The sequence below is a fragment of the Natator depressus genome, chromosome 7 (assembly GCF_965152275.1).
Source record: "Natator depressus isolate rNatDep1 chromosome 7, rNatDep2.hap1, whole genome shotgun sequence".
NCBI classification, from domain to species: Eukaryota; Metazoa; Chordata; order Testudines; family Cheloniidae; genus Natator; species Natator depressus.
In genome coordinates, this window is record NC_134240.1 from 84939060 (window position 1) to 84953311 (window position 14252).

The 14252-nt window shown below is 42.6% G+C and overlaps 1 protein-coding gene across 3 annotated transcripts; it reads left to right on the forward strand.

The window, feature by feature from the left end:
- The first annotated feature begins 722 nt into the window (after positions 1 to 722).
- Positions 723 to 14251, forward strand: NUDT13 (nudix hydrolase 13). Of its 3 annotated transcripts, none has more exons than XM_074958989.1 (9): positions 723 to 793; positions 3515 to 3622; positions 4594 to 4733; positions 5662 to 5769; positions 6217 to 6323; positions 7306 to 7431; positions 7707 to 7818; positions 8583 to 8737; positions 9525 to 14250. In XM_074958989.1, exons 2-9 carry the CDS (start codon positions 3537 to 3539, stop codon positions 9717 to 9719), a joined length of 1029 nt encoding a protein of 342 aa, XP_074815090.1. In that variant the 5' UTR covers positions 723 to 793; positions 3515 to 3536; the 3' UTR covers positions 9720 to 14250. The 3 variants fall into 3 exon arrangements, with proteins under 3 accessions (XP_074815090.1, XP_074815091.1, XP_074815092.1); XM_074958990.1 differs by lacking the exon at positions 723 to 793 and adding an exon at positions 1263 to 1391 and having other exon boundaries at positions 9525 to 14251; XM_074958991.1 differs by lacking the exons at positions 723 to 793; positions 3515 to 3622 and adding an exon at positions 3690 to 3834 and having other exon boundaries at positions 9525 to 14251.
- The last annotated feature ends 1 nt before the right edge of the window (position 14252 follows it).

Below are 14252 nucleotides of genomic sequence, written 5' to 3' on the forward strand. Positions count from 1 at the left end.
CAGACCTGAAGTGGAGCTCTGTGGAGCCTCCAAAGCTTGTCTCTCTCACCAGCAGAAGTTCGACAAAAGACATTACCTCACCCACCTTGTCTCTCTAATATTCTGGGACCAACACAGTTACACCAACACTGCAAACCACATGAGCTGTAGCTCACGAAAGTTTATGCTCAAATAAATTTGTTAGTCTCTAAGGTGCCACAAGTACTCCTTTTCTTTTTGCGGACACTGACTAACACGGGCTACTACTCTGAAACCTGTCACATGCATATTGATATTTACACATTTGTCTTTATTAAGGGCATAGGGAGGATTCAGATCCTTAAGCTTACTCATTAATATAGTTTCCCCACATTTCAGACATAAAAAAAGAGAAAGCTTGCAAAAAATACTACTAGGTTCTATAAAAATAGATCAAAACACAGCACTAGCATTGCTGTTGCCTGTTACATGTTTATTTTGGGGGAATCTAGCGAGTTGGTTCTCTGATTTAATGAACTGTTAGTAGAAAATCAATAATTCACTACAAGAAAGCACCACTAATGCAAAGAGTTAAGAAAAATAAGAGCAAATGTACAGTGAACTGTCAAACACAGCCTCCACAGTGAGAGGGGCTTCTGAAGCAGTCTTTGTGGAACTACACTTCCCAGAGCTCCCTGTGGGGAAAGGCATGCTGAAAAATGTGGAGCCGATTCATAGACACGCTGCATTTCCTTTAACATTCTGTGGGTCTGCGTGTGGCTTTTACGAAGCACTTCCGGCTCTCCGAGGTAGCATTCCTCCTGCACTGACTACAGTAAGTTCCAGAAATGGGTGGACTTTCATTGACTGACACCCACCTACTCAGGGTGCACGCAGCATAGACAGGATTGACAGGGTGGCAGCTCTGAATGTGCATGAGAGCTCCTGAATTCATTATTGCTAAATACAAACCATGCTTCTTGGGGCGCCAAGGAATGAAGGAGTTAAAGGCTTCTCATCTCCCGATTTTGCATGTTATTATTATAAGAAGGAGTTTTTGCCTTCTGCAGTCAGATTCTGAACCCTCTCCCGGCTGCCCGTTCTAGAGCAAAGTACAGAGTTTTCTGTTAACTCCTACACTGATCTGCCCTTAAACTTTATGCTGTGTTTGGGGTTTTCACAGACTAGATCAAAGGTGGGCAAACTATGGCAGTGTCCCGCCTGGCCCTTGAGCTCCCGGCTGCAGAGGCTAGCCCCGGGCTCCTCCTCTGCTGTCCCCCCTGCTCCGCAGCCTCCGCTCGCGGTGCCGCCAGAGCTCTGGGCGGCGGGGCTGCCAGAGCCGCCGGCGTGTCCCGGTGCTCTGGGCTGCGCAGCAGTGTGGCTGGCTCCGCCCGGGCGGCGCAGCTGCCAGTCCTGGTGCTCTGAGCGGCATGGTAAAGGGGGGGTTGGATAAGGCGCAGGGGGTCCGGGGGGCAGTCAGGGGACAAGGAGCAGGGGGCAGTTGGATGGGGCGGAGGGTCCGGGGGAGGTGGTCAGGGGACGGGGAGCAGGGGGGGTTGGATAGGGGTGGGAGTCCCGGGAGGCCTGTCAAGGGGTGGGGGTGTGGATAGGGGTTGGGGCAGTCAGGGGACAGGGAGCGGGGGGGAGTTGGATAGGGGGTGGGGTCCCGGAGGGGCGGTTAGGGGACAAGAAGCGGGGGGGAGGGGTTGGATGGGTCGGGGGCTGTGAGGGGGGCAGTCAGGGGGCAGGAAGTGGAAGGGGACAGATAGGCAGTGGGGGCCAGGCTGTTTGGGGAGGCACAGCCTTCCCTACCCCTCCCGCCATATTGTTTCGGAACCCCGATGTGGCCCTCAGGCCAAAAAGTTTGCCCACCCCTTGACTATCAAAATGTTCCATTTCATAGAATCCTGCAAGTAATGATACCATGTACAGAGCTCACAGTGCTTCCAAATTAATTTTGTTAAAGTAAGGGGAATTATTTTCCATTTAAAAAAACTTTGTTAGTACTGAAAAAAAGTTCTTATATGAGGGCTGGAAGGAAGGTCCTTAAAAAGGATGGCCAAAATTCAACCTTGCTGTGACTCCACTGAAGTCAATGAAGGTATCCCAGGGATGAAAATTGCCTGGTACTTTGATGAACATACATCTGGTGGTAGAATCAGGAGGAGACAGTGCTGCTCCATAGCATCCAAATCAGGAAAAGGAATAAAACAGAAATGCCTTGCTGGTTGCCAGGATCTATCCAAATTTTTTCCCAACTCTCAGACTACAATCAGTTCATCCAGTATTACACCAGGGGGAAAAAAAAGAATCCCAACTGATCTGGGAGTAGTAGGGATGGAGAAACAAAGATCAAAGACTGGTTCCTGCTGGAGCCACATAATTTTTAACCTGACACCTCAGATCCCATTCAAATCTGATCATTGAGACAATTAAGCTCTTTCAGTAATTTCATGTCATAATCATGTATGCAGTTTTGCAATATTTTTATAAGTTCCCATTTCTGTGGATAAAGTGTCAGGAACAGAGTACTTTCCATAATGGCTAGTGTAGAATTGCATGGAGTATCCACAGAATCTTCTTTTCCTTTGATTAAATTTCTCCATCTGTAAAATGAGGCTGGAGTACTGGAACAGTTTTTATAGTGGGGGTGCTGAGAGCCATTGAACCAAACTATAAACTCCTTATATAGTGGAAACCACTTCCAGCCAGGGGGATGGCAGCGCCCCTAGTTCCAGCACCTATGAATGAGGCTAGTAGTACTTAACTTCCTTTGTAAAATGCTTTGAGATCTATGGTTAGGAAGTGCTGTATAAAAGCCAAATAATAATTAATTAAGAATTACTGTTCATCAATTCTTCAGAAAAGATACTATAGATAACATTGCCTTCTGGGTAGTTGTCTTCCTGACATTTTGGAGTTGAGGACAAAGTAGATTATGTATTTGCCTCAGCTAAAAGCGTTGCAGGTTTCTTTGGTACAAAATCATCAACTACCTAGAGAGACTGATGCAGCTGCAACTGCTGTCTTCTTTCTAACTTGGAGAGTTCTCTTCTGCACCTGATGTTTTGTCTTTAATTCTTCACTATCATTATTGCATTTCCAGTAGATTTTCTGGTTGTATTCGGATGTTCAGTTTGATGAGCTGGAATAGCTTTCTTTAGAAAACAGACAACATAGTAATTAACTTTATTATCCTTAATCACAGAGACACACAGGTTAGGACAGCACAGTTTAATCTTTGTTTACAGCAATTTCTACAAGACCTTCTTGACGGACACAAACAATAAATATATATATAAATATATAAAAACTGAGCTATGTTGGAACTTTCTTTGAAAAGTGTATAAAACTGAGTTCGGATAATGAGGTTCCTGGGAAGTGGACGAAGCCCAAGGCCAAATTGAACAATATTTTAGCAAGTGTGCCCTCAGCATCCTATGGACTCTGTAGAAGAGAGATATATTTCTTTTTACATTGGGACATTGTCCCTTTTTAAACAGAACCCATTCATGGAAATTCATTACACTGCGTGCTGTGCTTTTGTTTTGGTCAGAGGCAGCTTCTCTCAGGTTCTGATGAGAGCTATGATTTATCAAGGTGTATACAGAAGAACTTCCTCTCTGTGGTGCAGGTTACACTCTACCTATGTTAGAAAAATGCGGTAAGTTCTTATCTTATTTGTGTTACAGAGCAGGAAGACCAGAAGTTGGTGCTCATGTATCCAATGTTCCATATGTGTTCTTGTTAAAATTCTGCATCTGGGGCTAATCCTATAGTCCAGTGATTACACAGTGCACTTCACAGCCCTGTCTACACAACAGGTGTCGAAAGGCCCAGCTCCCTTCCAATAGTGCTGAAAACTGCTGAAGTCAGGTAAACTGAAGTCAGTCCCTATTGTTGGAAAGCATGCTAGCAGTGAGGTTTCTCAGATATTCCTTGAACTTGATCAACAGCTCAACAACAGTTTTCAGTACCACTTCAAACAGTTTGAGCGAAGCAATTTCTGTTACCCGTTATCAACTATGATTCATTTCCTTAGTGTAGGTGCAGTCCAACATGGAGTGCCTTTTTTCAAGATTTGAGCTTCATCTTTACCTCCTGAATCAGCAGGACAGGGAGAGTCTCATATTGCTTAATGATCCAGTCATCCAAATTAGGAGATGTGTTTACTGACTTAAGAGTAGCCATACCCAGCCTTCCTTGTTTGTAAAGACAGTCAAACATCACTTAGAGCCTTCAAAAGTGGGGAAATACAATACAAATGACGAATAGGATCCTCAGGGCTCCGAGCACCTTTGTGAGGTAGAGAGACTTCTATTTCTTCACAGAAATTATTGTGTGTATAAAATAGAGGACATATGTTTGGGGCTGGGTTATAGTGTGTTTGAAAATAGTGTCCAACATTCAAGGCTTCTTGTGAGGTGTTGGTGAGTGCATGATTGTTTTGCCTTCACCTATACAGTCACTACCCACCAACAACTAGCATCTTGTTCTGCAAAGCTTTGGAAATATCTGGAATATGAAAGATACTATACCATGTATTCTGTTCCATTTCTCTGTTCATAATGAGTGTGTCATTCCTGATCTAGGCTTGGTCTTGCAATGATCTTCCTGATTCTTTCACAACTGCAGATACTTGTTTGAGCTAAAGGAAGATGATGGCATTTGTAGGAAAGCCCAGAACTCAGGAACATTCTACCTCTTTCACAATCTCTCTCCATTCCTTAAGAAAGTTGGGAGCAAGTACTTGGCACCACAGATAAGTGTAGCAGGTAAGCTGATGGTCAATAGTAAACATCTTCATAGATTTACCAGCCAAAATGATGTACACCCAAGTTTCTTCCACTAACCAGATTTTAGTTGATACCATGTATGTTGTAAAGATCTCAGAGCTTTGTCCTTTTATCTCATACTGATCATGATGAAGAATCAGGAAATCTATTAAGCCATATGGGAGTGTGTTCTCCACTTTATGTTCAGGGTATTATTTATTAACATCAAATAACTGTGTTTAGGATTACCATCTAAAGCCCTGGCACATGGACATGAACTAATTCTTTGTAAGTATAAATGGTATCTACACAGGTCTAATCCATTTACTAATATTTATTTAGAGACAATATTTTTAATCTGGTTTAAATATGTGGGGCCATTTCCTTTGAAGCCATTTCCTTTGTAAGTGAGATATAAAGTTGACAAGGAAGGTGGAGGGTATTTGGTATAACCTGGGAAGGTTTCTCTGGGGGAAATACAATACATTCTGAGACACAAATAATTGTAGGGGAGAGGCACATTGTAGGTCCCCGAGCACTAGACTGTATGCTCTTCTTGCTCTGCACAATCATGGTCCAAAAGCTGGTGAATAAACTGGATTCTCAATTTCCACCTGACTCCTTTCATTCTAGAACCACCACATACCTTCCCCACATGTGAGCTTTGTCTTGAGGCTTTTCCCTTGGATGGGAAGGTGTAATGGGTTACTACTCTCTGCACTTCAGGGGATTGTTGTCAACAGCACCGTGAGTCAGCTGTTTCAAGGTGTTTGCCCAGTCTCACACCTTTTCCACAAGACATAGGAAATCCCTTCTGTGATGTGGCCTAGTTTCATTGGCCTGGGCTGTAGGAGCCTTAAATATTAAGCTGTTGTTTTTTAGTGTAAGTTTATCACAGCTTTCTCCTCCCTTTTCCTCTCTTGTTTAGAAATGAAAAGCATGCTGGGGAAGTTCAAACAGAATGAACAGATGATAGAGGACTCAGTGCTGATTGGCTGTTCAGATGAATGCATGGCATACTTTGCCCTGGATCTAGGTTAGAATTACACCTCCATCTATGTCTCAGCCATTGGCTGCTATATTTGTTCACTTAAATCTGCAAGTAAAGGAAGCCCAGGCACACTGATGGAGATGCTGTTTAGGCAGCACGCTTAGCCCTTGATGGGTGAGAAGTTGCTTCTGAAGGAAGTCCTCACTCATCCTTGATGAAGTACTGTGACTTCACGGGAGCCACTTTACGGAATTTTTATATAATGGTATTACTTCTTTCTTTGTTTTTAGTAAAGTTGGTATGTTTGTAGTTCCCAACTTTTGGGGACTGTATTATGGTTGATGTAATGTCATTTCCATACTAACATGATTCTGTCATCAGCAGCTCTATGGAAATGTTCAGAGATTTTATACTCTTAATAGGAACAAAGAGGGGTGTGGGGTAGGGGTGATAACTGAAATTTCTGATTCCCACAGATTTATTCAATTTCAGGATCCTTGGAGAAATCTGTCATTGAATCTGAATTGAAGGGGTCATTTACTGAGTTACGGAAGGCTTTCTTTCAACTAGATGGGAAAGATGCACCCTTCTTGTCCTCGGTATGATATAGGATATTTCACGTATAGAAATTGTGATTGTTTGCACCAGATCCCCCACTTGCAATCATTAGTTTATTATTTTATATATATTGTGGCAGTACCTAGGAGCCCCACCAGTTTGTGAGACATTGTGCCAGACACTGTACAAACACATATTAAATGGCAGCCTCTGTCTGAAAGACAAGACGTAACAGGTGGATGAAACAGAGAAGTGAGTGGCTGGGGAAAGAGGACAGAATAACAGTAATAATATGCTGATTTAACATGGACTAGCTCTCTGCCCACTTTGTAAATGTAACAAACCAGTCAGTAACAATAGTCACAGTAATCACAACTTGTCACCTGCCTCACCACTATCAGAGGGCAGTTTTCTGTATGCATCCCAGCAGAAGTTAATGCTAAGAAGGGGTTTGAAGGAGGAAAAAGTGGTTTTCTCATTGTGTTGTTCTCCTTTTAAAACTGCTCCTCTTTGAGCCATTACTCTGCAGATACCCTAATTTATTTTTGGAAGCCCCGTCAAAAAGCAGGTGTGCTAAAATCAGGTCCATTAGCCCATAAATAGAAATAGCTCATCATTCCCCTTTCTGAAAGAGTTGTGGTACATGTGCTATACAGCAAGAAACAGATCTGGTCTCGGCATTACTTCGAGGCATGGTTCAATTCCAGTTATTGTTACTATTCAATCCCAAAACACAGCAACTTCTTTTTCTTCTCCTCTCCTAGACATGCTGAAAGGGATGGTAATTTAAATTCAAAATGAGGAGCTTGAAACATTGTGTGGCTACAGCCACTTTTCAAAGCAGCTCCTTAATTTCATGTGCACTTTCAGAGCTGCCTGACCTGATGAACTGTGATTTGATCCACAAGGATGCATGACTGGAAAAGGATGGCAAAGTATCGCTCAGGGAGAATGGCATGATTGCACTGAATGAGCCCTATGTTCTGATGTTAACTGACGGTATTTATGTTTTGGTGTTTATAGGCTCAGGCCCTTCTTCGTTGGCATGACACCCATCAGTACTGTAGCAAAACTGGGCAGCCTACCCAGAAGAACCTAGCTGGCAGCAAGCGTGTTTGCCATACCAGCGGAATAATTTATTACCCACAGGTCAGCATCTGAATGGTGGGACAACTGACACATGATCACAGCAGTGACTAGCCAAAGTTGTTGGACTTAATAAGAGGGAATTTGTGAAACTCAAGAGCAAGAGCTTGCTATTTAGTTGTGTACTTTTTCTTTATTATTTGTCCAATGTCCCCTGAAATCTTCTAGAAAAAGCAATAGCAATAGTCTGTGTTCTCACGTTACTCGAGTTTTCATGTAACAATCAGCTTGTCTGAACTCTGATTCCTAGTTGCTTTGCTGTTTGGTATGTTGTCTAGATGTCCCCAGTGGTTATCACTTTGGTGTCTGATGGGAGCCGGTGCCTTCTTGCCCGACAGGCGTCATTCCCAAAGGGGATGTACAGTGCTCTGGCAGGCTTCTGTGATGTGGGTAAGGAAGCTTCTGACCGACTGTTTTGCACTCAAATGCATAACGCTGTGTTTGATAACAGGGTTGTGTGCTGCATGGTGGGAGACTTGAGTCTGGGAACCAGCCACAGACCTGTAGCTCCCCCCGTTCAGTGGAGCTCATGCCCAGAGGTGATGTTCTGGAAAAAGGGGAGGGATGTTACTAGAGCAGCTTTGCTCATCCAGCTGAAGTGTGAAATTGCTTGTGTTTATCTGAAAAAGAAAAGGCACTGTCTGTGCTCATATCCACGTATGAGATCTTTGAGGTAAATCCAAGAACTCTCCTTCTAACATCTTTTTTCTGGGCTAGTGGAGAGTGGGTATGTTGGGGAACTTACAAGAAAAAGTGTGGTGCTTTTAGTGAGTGAGAGAGAAAGTGGCTTTAAAAATGAAAGAAGGTCAGAGTAGCTTATTCTTTCTGTCTACAGTATATACTTATATGGCCCCCACCACCTTACTATTTGAATGTCTTTGGTGCCTAGGAGAGGTATCCAAAAAGCAAATTTGAAGGGGACTAAAGATAGTTGATGGATTTGTTATTGTGGCCTGATGCTAAAGTGCTCTCAGAATGACTCATTTTACGGAGACTTATACTACTGGGGAAGTCAAACATAAAATTCCTAAGAATTCCTAAAATCCCACCCATTTTTATGTGGCACAAGGGATACTTTCCTATCCTGGGGAAAACCTGCCAGCATTATCTTACCTGATGGGGAGGCTGTCCCTGACTAACTTGAGTGTTTCCAGGTGAGACTCTGGAGGAGACAGTCCGACGGGAGGTGGCAGAAGAGGTGGGATTGGAGGTGGAGTCTCTGTGGTATTCTGCTTCTCAGCACTGGCCCTTTCCCAACAGCTCCCTAATGATAGCTTGTCATGCCATGGTGCAGCCACAACAGACCAAGGTGAGCAGCCCCCAAGATTTTATTACCTTTCTTGCTTGGTGAATTCTCCTTTCCCAGTCCACGTAACTGCTGCATTGTCAAATCCTTTTAAATGCAACTTTCAATGAGTTCTCCTGAACTGAGTGTGGGATCCTTTTAAAAGCTTGAAAATACTCCTTTTCTGTTTCAAAAACATGGTGTATTTTGTGCTGCAATGTGTATGAACCAACATCCAGATCCAAACACCGCTGTACTCTAGATCCACCCTCTGCAGATGAGGCCAAGCTCTGATTTGATTTCCTATTGCTAAAGTTCCTTGTTCATCCACCAGCACCACTAATACAAGCAAGGTAATGGAATAGTGTGTACTGGCTAATTGTTACATCAAAGGAAACCAAAGCCCACAAAATATTAGCGGGCAATAGATTCTGTTAGTGGCAATTTTTTAATTTATTGGCAACAAGTGGTCAATGCATTGTCTCATAATAGATATTTAAAGCATAAAAGCTGTCATTGTTTTGGAACCCTGCTTCGTGGCTGAGTAGTTCAGTCTCCATTTCCACTGAGGCCTTAACCCCTTTGTGGAGACTGCCACCCCAGGAACAGGTATGATGTGAAGACCTAGTGCTAGCCAAATACTACTAATTCATTTCACATAAGCCACTGAACAGCCTCACAGAATACATTGGAACCCAGAGTTCATTAGCCTTTGTTGCCAGAAAGTCCTGTAGATACAGGAATTATGAAGTCCTAGGTTGCTGCTTTTAAAGCCATTTACAGTCCTTTGTACATTTTGAATCCTTTCCAGATCAGCGTGAACAAACTGGAGTTGGAAGCAGCCGGCTGGTTCAGCCTGGAGGAGATAATGGAAGCATTCGGACGGGAGCCTAAGCCTTTGAAACAGGAGGATGGCAGCTTTTCACTTTGTCTGCCACCCAAGTGGGCCATAGCCCACCAACTGATTCAGGAGTGGATTAAGCTGCAGGCTTCCACGCCTGCTTAGGCACAGTCTATCAAGCCTTTATTTTAGCAGGAAAAACAAGTGAGGACAAGTTCTCACAGTGGTGACCCAGCCAGAATAGCTCATAAACCATCTTATATTCAGGTACACCTGGGGCACAGACGCATATTTGGATAAGCCCCAGCAACTCTGATACACAAAGAGTCATCAGTTAGACACAATACCATAAGTTCCAGTAAATCTAAAGAAAACCCAAAAGCCCAAACCAGCGTGTCATCAAACCAGCTACAAGCCTGCATGATAGACATCAGAACGGTCAAGCCCTACCACGTTTTTCCTCGAGCCCTCTTGGAATAAAGGATTCCACTCATTTTCCTCTGTTTTACCCCCTTAGACATCTCTGATGTCACGCAATAGAGCCTCACTCTTTTTGACAGAGGACTAGGTAGGACTCCATTTAGGGCCTGTCAGTGTTGGTCCTAGTGCTGCTCTTGCATTTTTTGACGAAGTGTGGGAATAGTGGGAGTGCAAATTTCATTAAGTTCCCTCCTTCCATTGCTCCCCTGCCCCATCAAGTCTCCCACTATGCTCATCTTCATACAAAAATACCCTTGATTTCCTTTGCTGCTACATTTGTTCATATTGGACTTAGCAGCAAAAAGTATTACAAGGCCCTCCCTCAGTGCCGAGCACATTGCCTCTACAGCGTTCCATCCCCAGGGAGCAAGATTTGGTGATAAACAGCAGAGGAACAAAACCTGCATAAAGCTTTAACTTGCTTGATATTCTGGAAGAGCCCCCATGACTCAAAGGGTAATAGAAATCATTGAGAGCCTTAGGAACTACATTTCCGTCTCAGTTCATGGGGTATCACTCTTAACTCCATGCATTGCTTAACTACGGAGCATTTCTGTGGAGCAGAGAGTCCAGTCACAAGGTTCACGGGTTTGGCTAGATACGTGCTCCCCTTGTACTGGTGGAATAGCAGGTTATCACCCTCTGGGAGACCCACTGAAGCATAGCCTTGGGCAGGCAGAGACTAATAGCCTAATAATGGAGTTACCTGGATTTGTGATCTGCTGGTAATTAAACTGGAAGAATTCAGGGTGGCTTCACCTTCTGCTTACTTGGTTGAGTTCTTGGGGAAATGCACAGATGCCCACAGTTCCAAGGCTATTAGTATGGACATTTGGAGGGAGAAGTGCATTTTTAATTCTCACCAATTGATCCTGCTCCTGGCCAAACACTGCTAGCTACACATTTTCTATAGTCATGCATTGTTGTGTTGTAACAGTCTGGCATCCAACTTTCTTTAAAATGTAATTTACTATAGCTGTGCTGGTTTGTTCTCCATTCTTCCCCTGCATGTGTGGTGTCTGGGTTCCCTCTTTCTGGCTCTTACTCTCATCATCCTTTCTTTCCCTTGCTGGAATACAGGGGAATTAGGAATGAGGTAGAGAATGGGTGTAGATCAGTCTTGTCTTCTTATTTCCATTTTCTATTGTTTTCTAGCCTGCCTCTGGAACCTGTTTTTCTCATGTGCACAGAACTCTACTTCGGTGCATCAACTTCTTGATGCCTCCTCCAGCACCTCTCTCTCTCCCCCGCGCCCTCCCCCACCCCCCAATCCACTCACACCATGACTACTGATTACGGAGAGGCAGAGGAACGTGTGAGTAGCTCAGGGCAGCACAAGGCAACGACAAGAAGAAAAGGAGTGGCTCAGACAGATGAGATGAGAAACTCGTAATTGCAGTGTAGTCCACATGTCAAAACTCAAAAGGAAAAACATGTTTTGGTATGTCAAAGAAATGTGGAAGTATTTTGCAACTTCTGCAGCCTGTGGGGATTTATTTTTAGGACAAAACAGGGTGTGTACCTCTTTGCAATCTTTCTCCAAGTTTTATAAATATACAATATATATTTACCATGTATGTTTGTCATTAAGCCCTAGAATGGTCTGCTAGAGACACATACCTATCTTAAGAGGCCTCGCACCCAGTGTACTCTAAGTACTGAGAATGGATCTGTGTTGTGCTCTGTTCAGCTTTCACAATACTTCCAAATGAATTTTAATTAGAAGAGCATAAACACGCAAAGTCCATTTTTCAAAGTCACTAAAGAATGTTTACATTTACACAAATGCCACAGCAATCTTTAGCTTCCCAAAGCTTTACACCTTGCTGCCTCTCAGCCTTTTCAACTTTTGTCTCTTCTCCTCTGCTGCCAAGGACTATTTAGTGGGACTTCATTTGGATGCTGGGTGACCACCAAACACAGCAAGCTAAAAATCAGCACTACTTCCTCCATCCTTCTGACAAAGGTGAGGGGGGAAGCTGCTGTCCTGCCCCATCTCCATAGTGTTTGATGCTAAAGTTGCTCTGTGCTCCCAAGAGTTCAGGATGCTCCTCTCTAGCCAGCTGGCCTTTCAGCTCCAGTTGGGATTCCTGTAGTACAGGCCTCCTGCTCTGAAATCTTGATTTCAGCCACATATTTATCACGCTGAAGGCATTTGACTACCTGGATTTTTTTGCTCTCTGCCAGCCCAAAGCCCAAAGGAAAAAAAAAAAAGCTTTCTTGATTTTCAAAAAGGGAGACTTGGGCAAGCCCCACTCCAGCCACAGAGGATTCACGCTTGATCTAAAAGTACTGATGATGCAGTGTGACTTGGGAGAAACTGCATGCACAGACAAGTAGATAAAGCCTTAAGAAAGAGAGGCTCATTTTCCCTTCCATTGCGGCAAGAGATCCCACATTTGCTCCCAGTGAGTTAGGTGGTAATTTAATTTCCTAATAGCTGAATCAATTATTATCCAAGATTATACACCTTAATAGGAATTAGAATACTGTGGGCTGGTTATGATCCTGCTAGAGTGTGTGCTGCATCAAGAGGAATGAAGATAAATAATGTATCTTCCTGCCTAAAATAGCAAGCTTGCAGCTAATTAATCCATTCATGCTAGGCTCTGTCCCAGGCTTCAGGCCACAAGTAGAAAAAAGTTAAATTGTCAGAAGTTCTACATAAACACTTCCGCAACAGAAGCAGATACTCACCTGAACCAGGGAATTTTATCACATCCAAATGCAGGTCTAGTAAAACAAGATTAGGTTTTGCTGGAAACTTTGACAGCAAAAGTTAAGAAACACTGTTCCTACTCCCTTGGTTACCATACTGGGATACCATCAGACTTCACTCACTATAAAAACCCTATTATAATTAAAAGCAAAAATGTTTTAGTACATTCTTCAGAACAGTCAAAAAGGCAAGACGGCAATGTTTATTATAGCATGTAACTATTTTTATATGCTGAATTCTAATGTGGGTATTTGTACAACACCCTGAGATAAGCTGATAAATATAAATGGTTGGAATAAATAAAAAATAATAGGGATTTAACTAAGACAGATATAATCAAGACAAAAATCAGCAGTAGGAGAGTAGAAGAAATTGCTGCTGTTTTGCTGTTTTACGCATTAATAATTTAGGATATTTTTCACCTTGTACCTATACAGATGGTCAAATTCTGGCACTTGCAGTATCTTATCAGAGATCCATAAAACTTTACAAATGTGAGCAAACTATTCATTTTACAAATGGGGAAACAGACACAGGCCAAGGTGTCTCAGCAAGGTTGTGGCAGAGCCTCAGCTAGTGACTTCCCTGGAAGTACGACAATTTAAACCGTTTAAAGATTTCCCTTCCTAACTTTCAACTCACCTGGTCTGGAAACTGGACAGTGTTTCCTCCCTTATAACAGATCTAATAAGCCTCCTACTGGTGGTGACTGGAATACTGGTGTGACATTCAACATCAGCAGTACAAGAAACTAGTTGCTAATCTCTTCTTTAGCGTCAAGAAAATGGCAGAATTTTTGTACAAAAATTTTTAAATAAAAATCTAGTTGCAATTTCAAGCGACTAAACCTATGTTCCGATTTTCAGATGTATTTAAGAACAGTACTTAGAAAATCAGTTTTGCCTTCACTTGCCTGCTAGGACCAGTATTCAGGCTTCTGCTTCGTTGAGAGTTTGACCGTACTAATCTCCAAAGCAAAATATGGAGCTTTTCCTACACTTAAGGTGCCTGATATTAACAGGTAAGAAAACTGCACAGAAATCTGAATCAGTCTTGGCAAGTAAGTGAAGGAGGAACCTTTTATATATTTATTTGAAATATTAATTAGAGGAATAAGACAGTCTTCATATGGATAACTTAAATGGTTTGCTACCTAGCTTTAACTGATATAATTTTAAGTTTTTCAATTCAGTATAGAAATGAAATGTTGAGTATCTTCCAATTAAACTTTTATTAAAGCAAGACAGACTTGTTTAGATTGGGCCCACATACAGATACTGTTGGCACAAAATCATTTTTCAGGCCCTTGAGGTAGTGGGTAGTTCAAACAAAAGCCAAGTTTGGTCATGAGCTTTCTTTCAAATACAGTGGTGTTGAGAAATGCTTTTTATTCTGAGGATTTGCAATACTGCCCTGAGAAAAATAAGTGCAACTTCAAAGGAAAAAAAAGTTACAGCAACCAAGTTATACTTTTCTAGATCTTTATTTAAATAAATTAG

Coding starts and splice junctions, on each gene's coding strand:
- NUDT13 (XM_074958989.1), top strand. CDS start 3,537: ATGAGAGCTATGATTTATCAAGGTGTATACAGAAGAACTTCCTCTCTG. Junction 6,324..7,305: donor ATGCACCCTTCTTGTCCTCG/GTATGATATAGG, acceptor TGGTGTTTATAG/GCTCAGGCCCTTCTTCGTTG. Junction 7,432..7,706: donor GAATAATTTATTACCCACAG/GTCAGCATCTGA, acceptor TATGTTGTCTAG/ATGTCCCCAGTGGTTATCAC.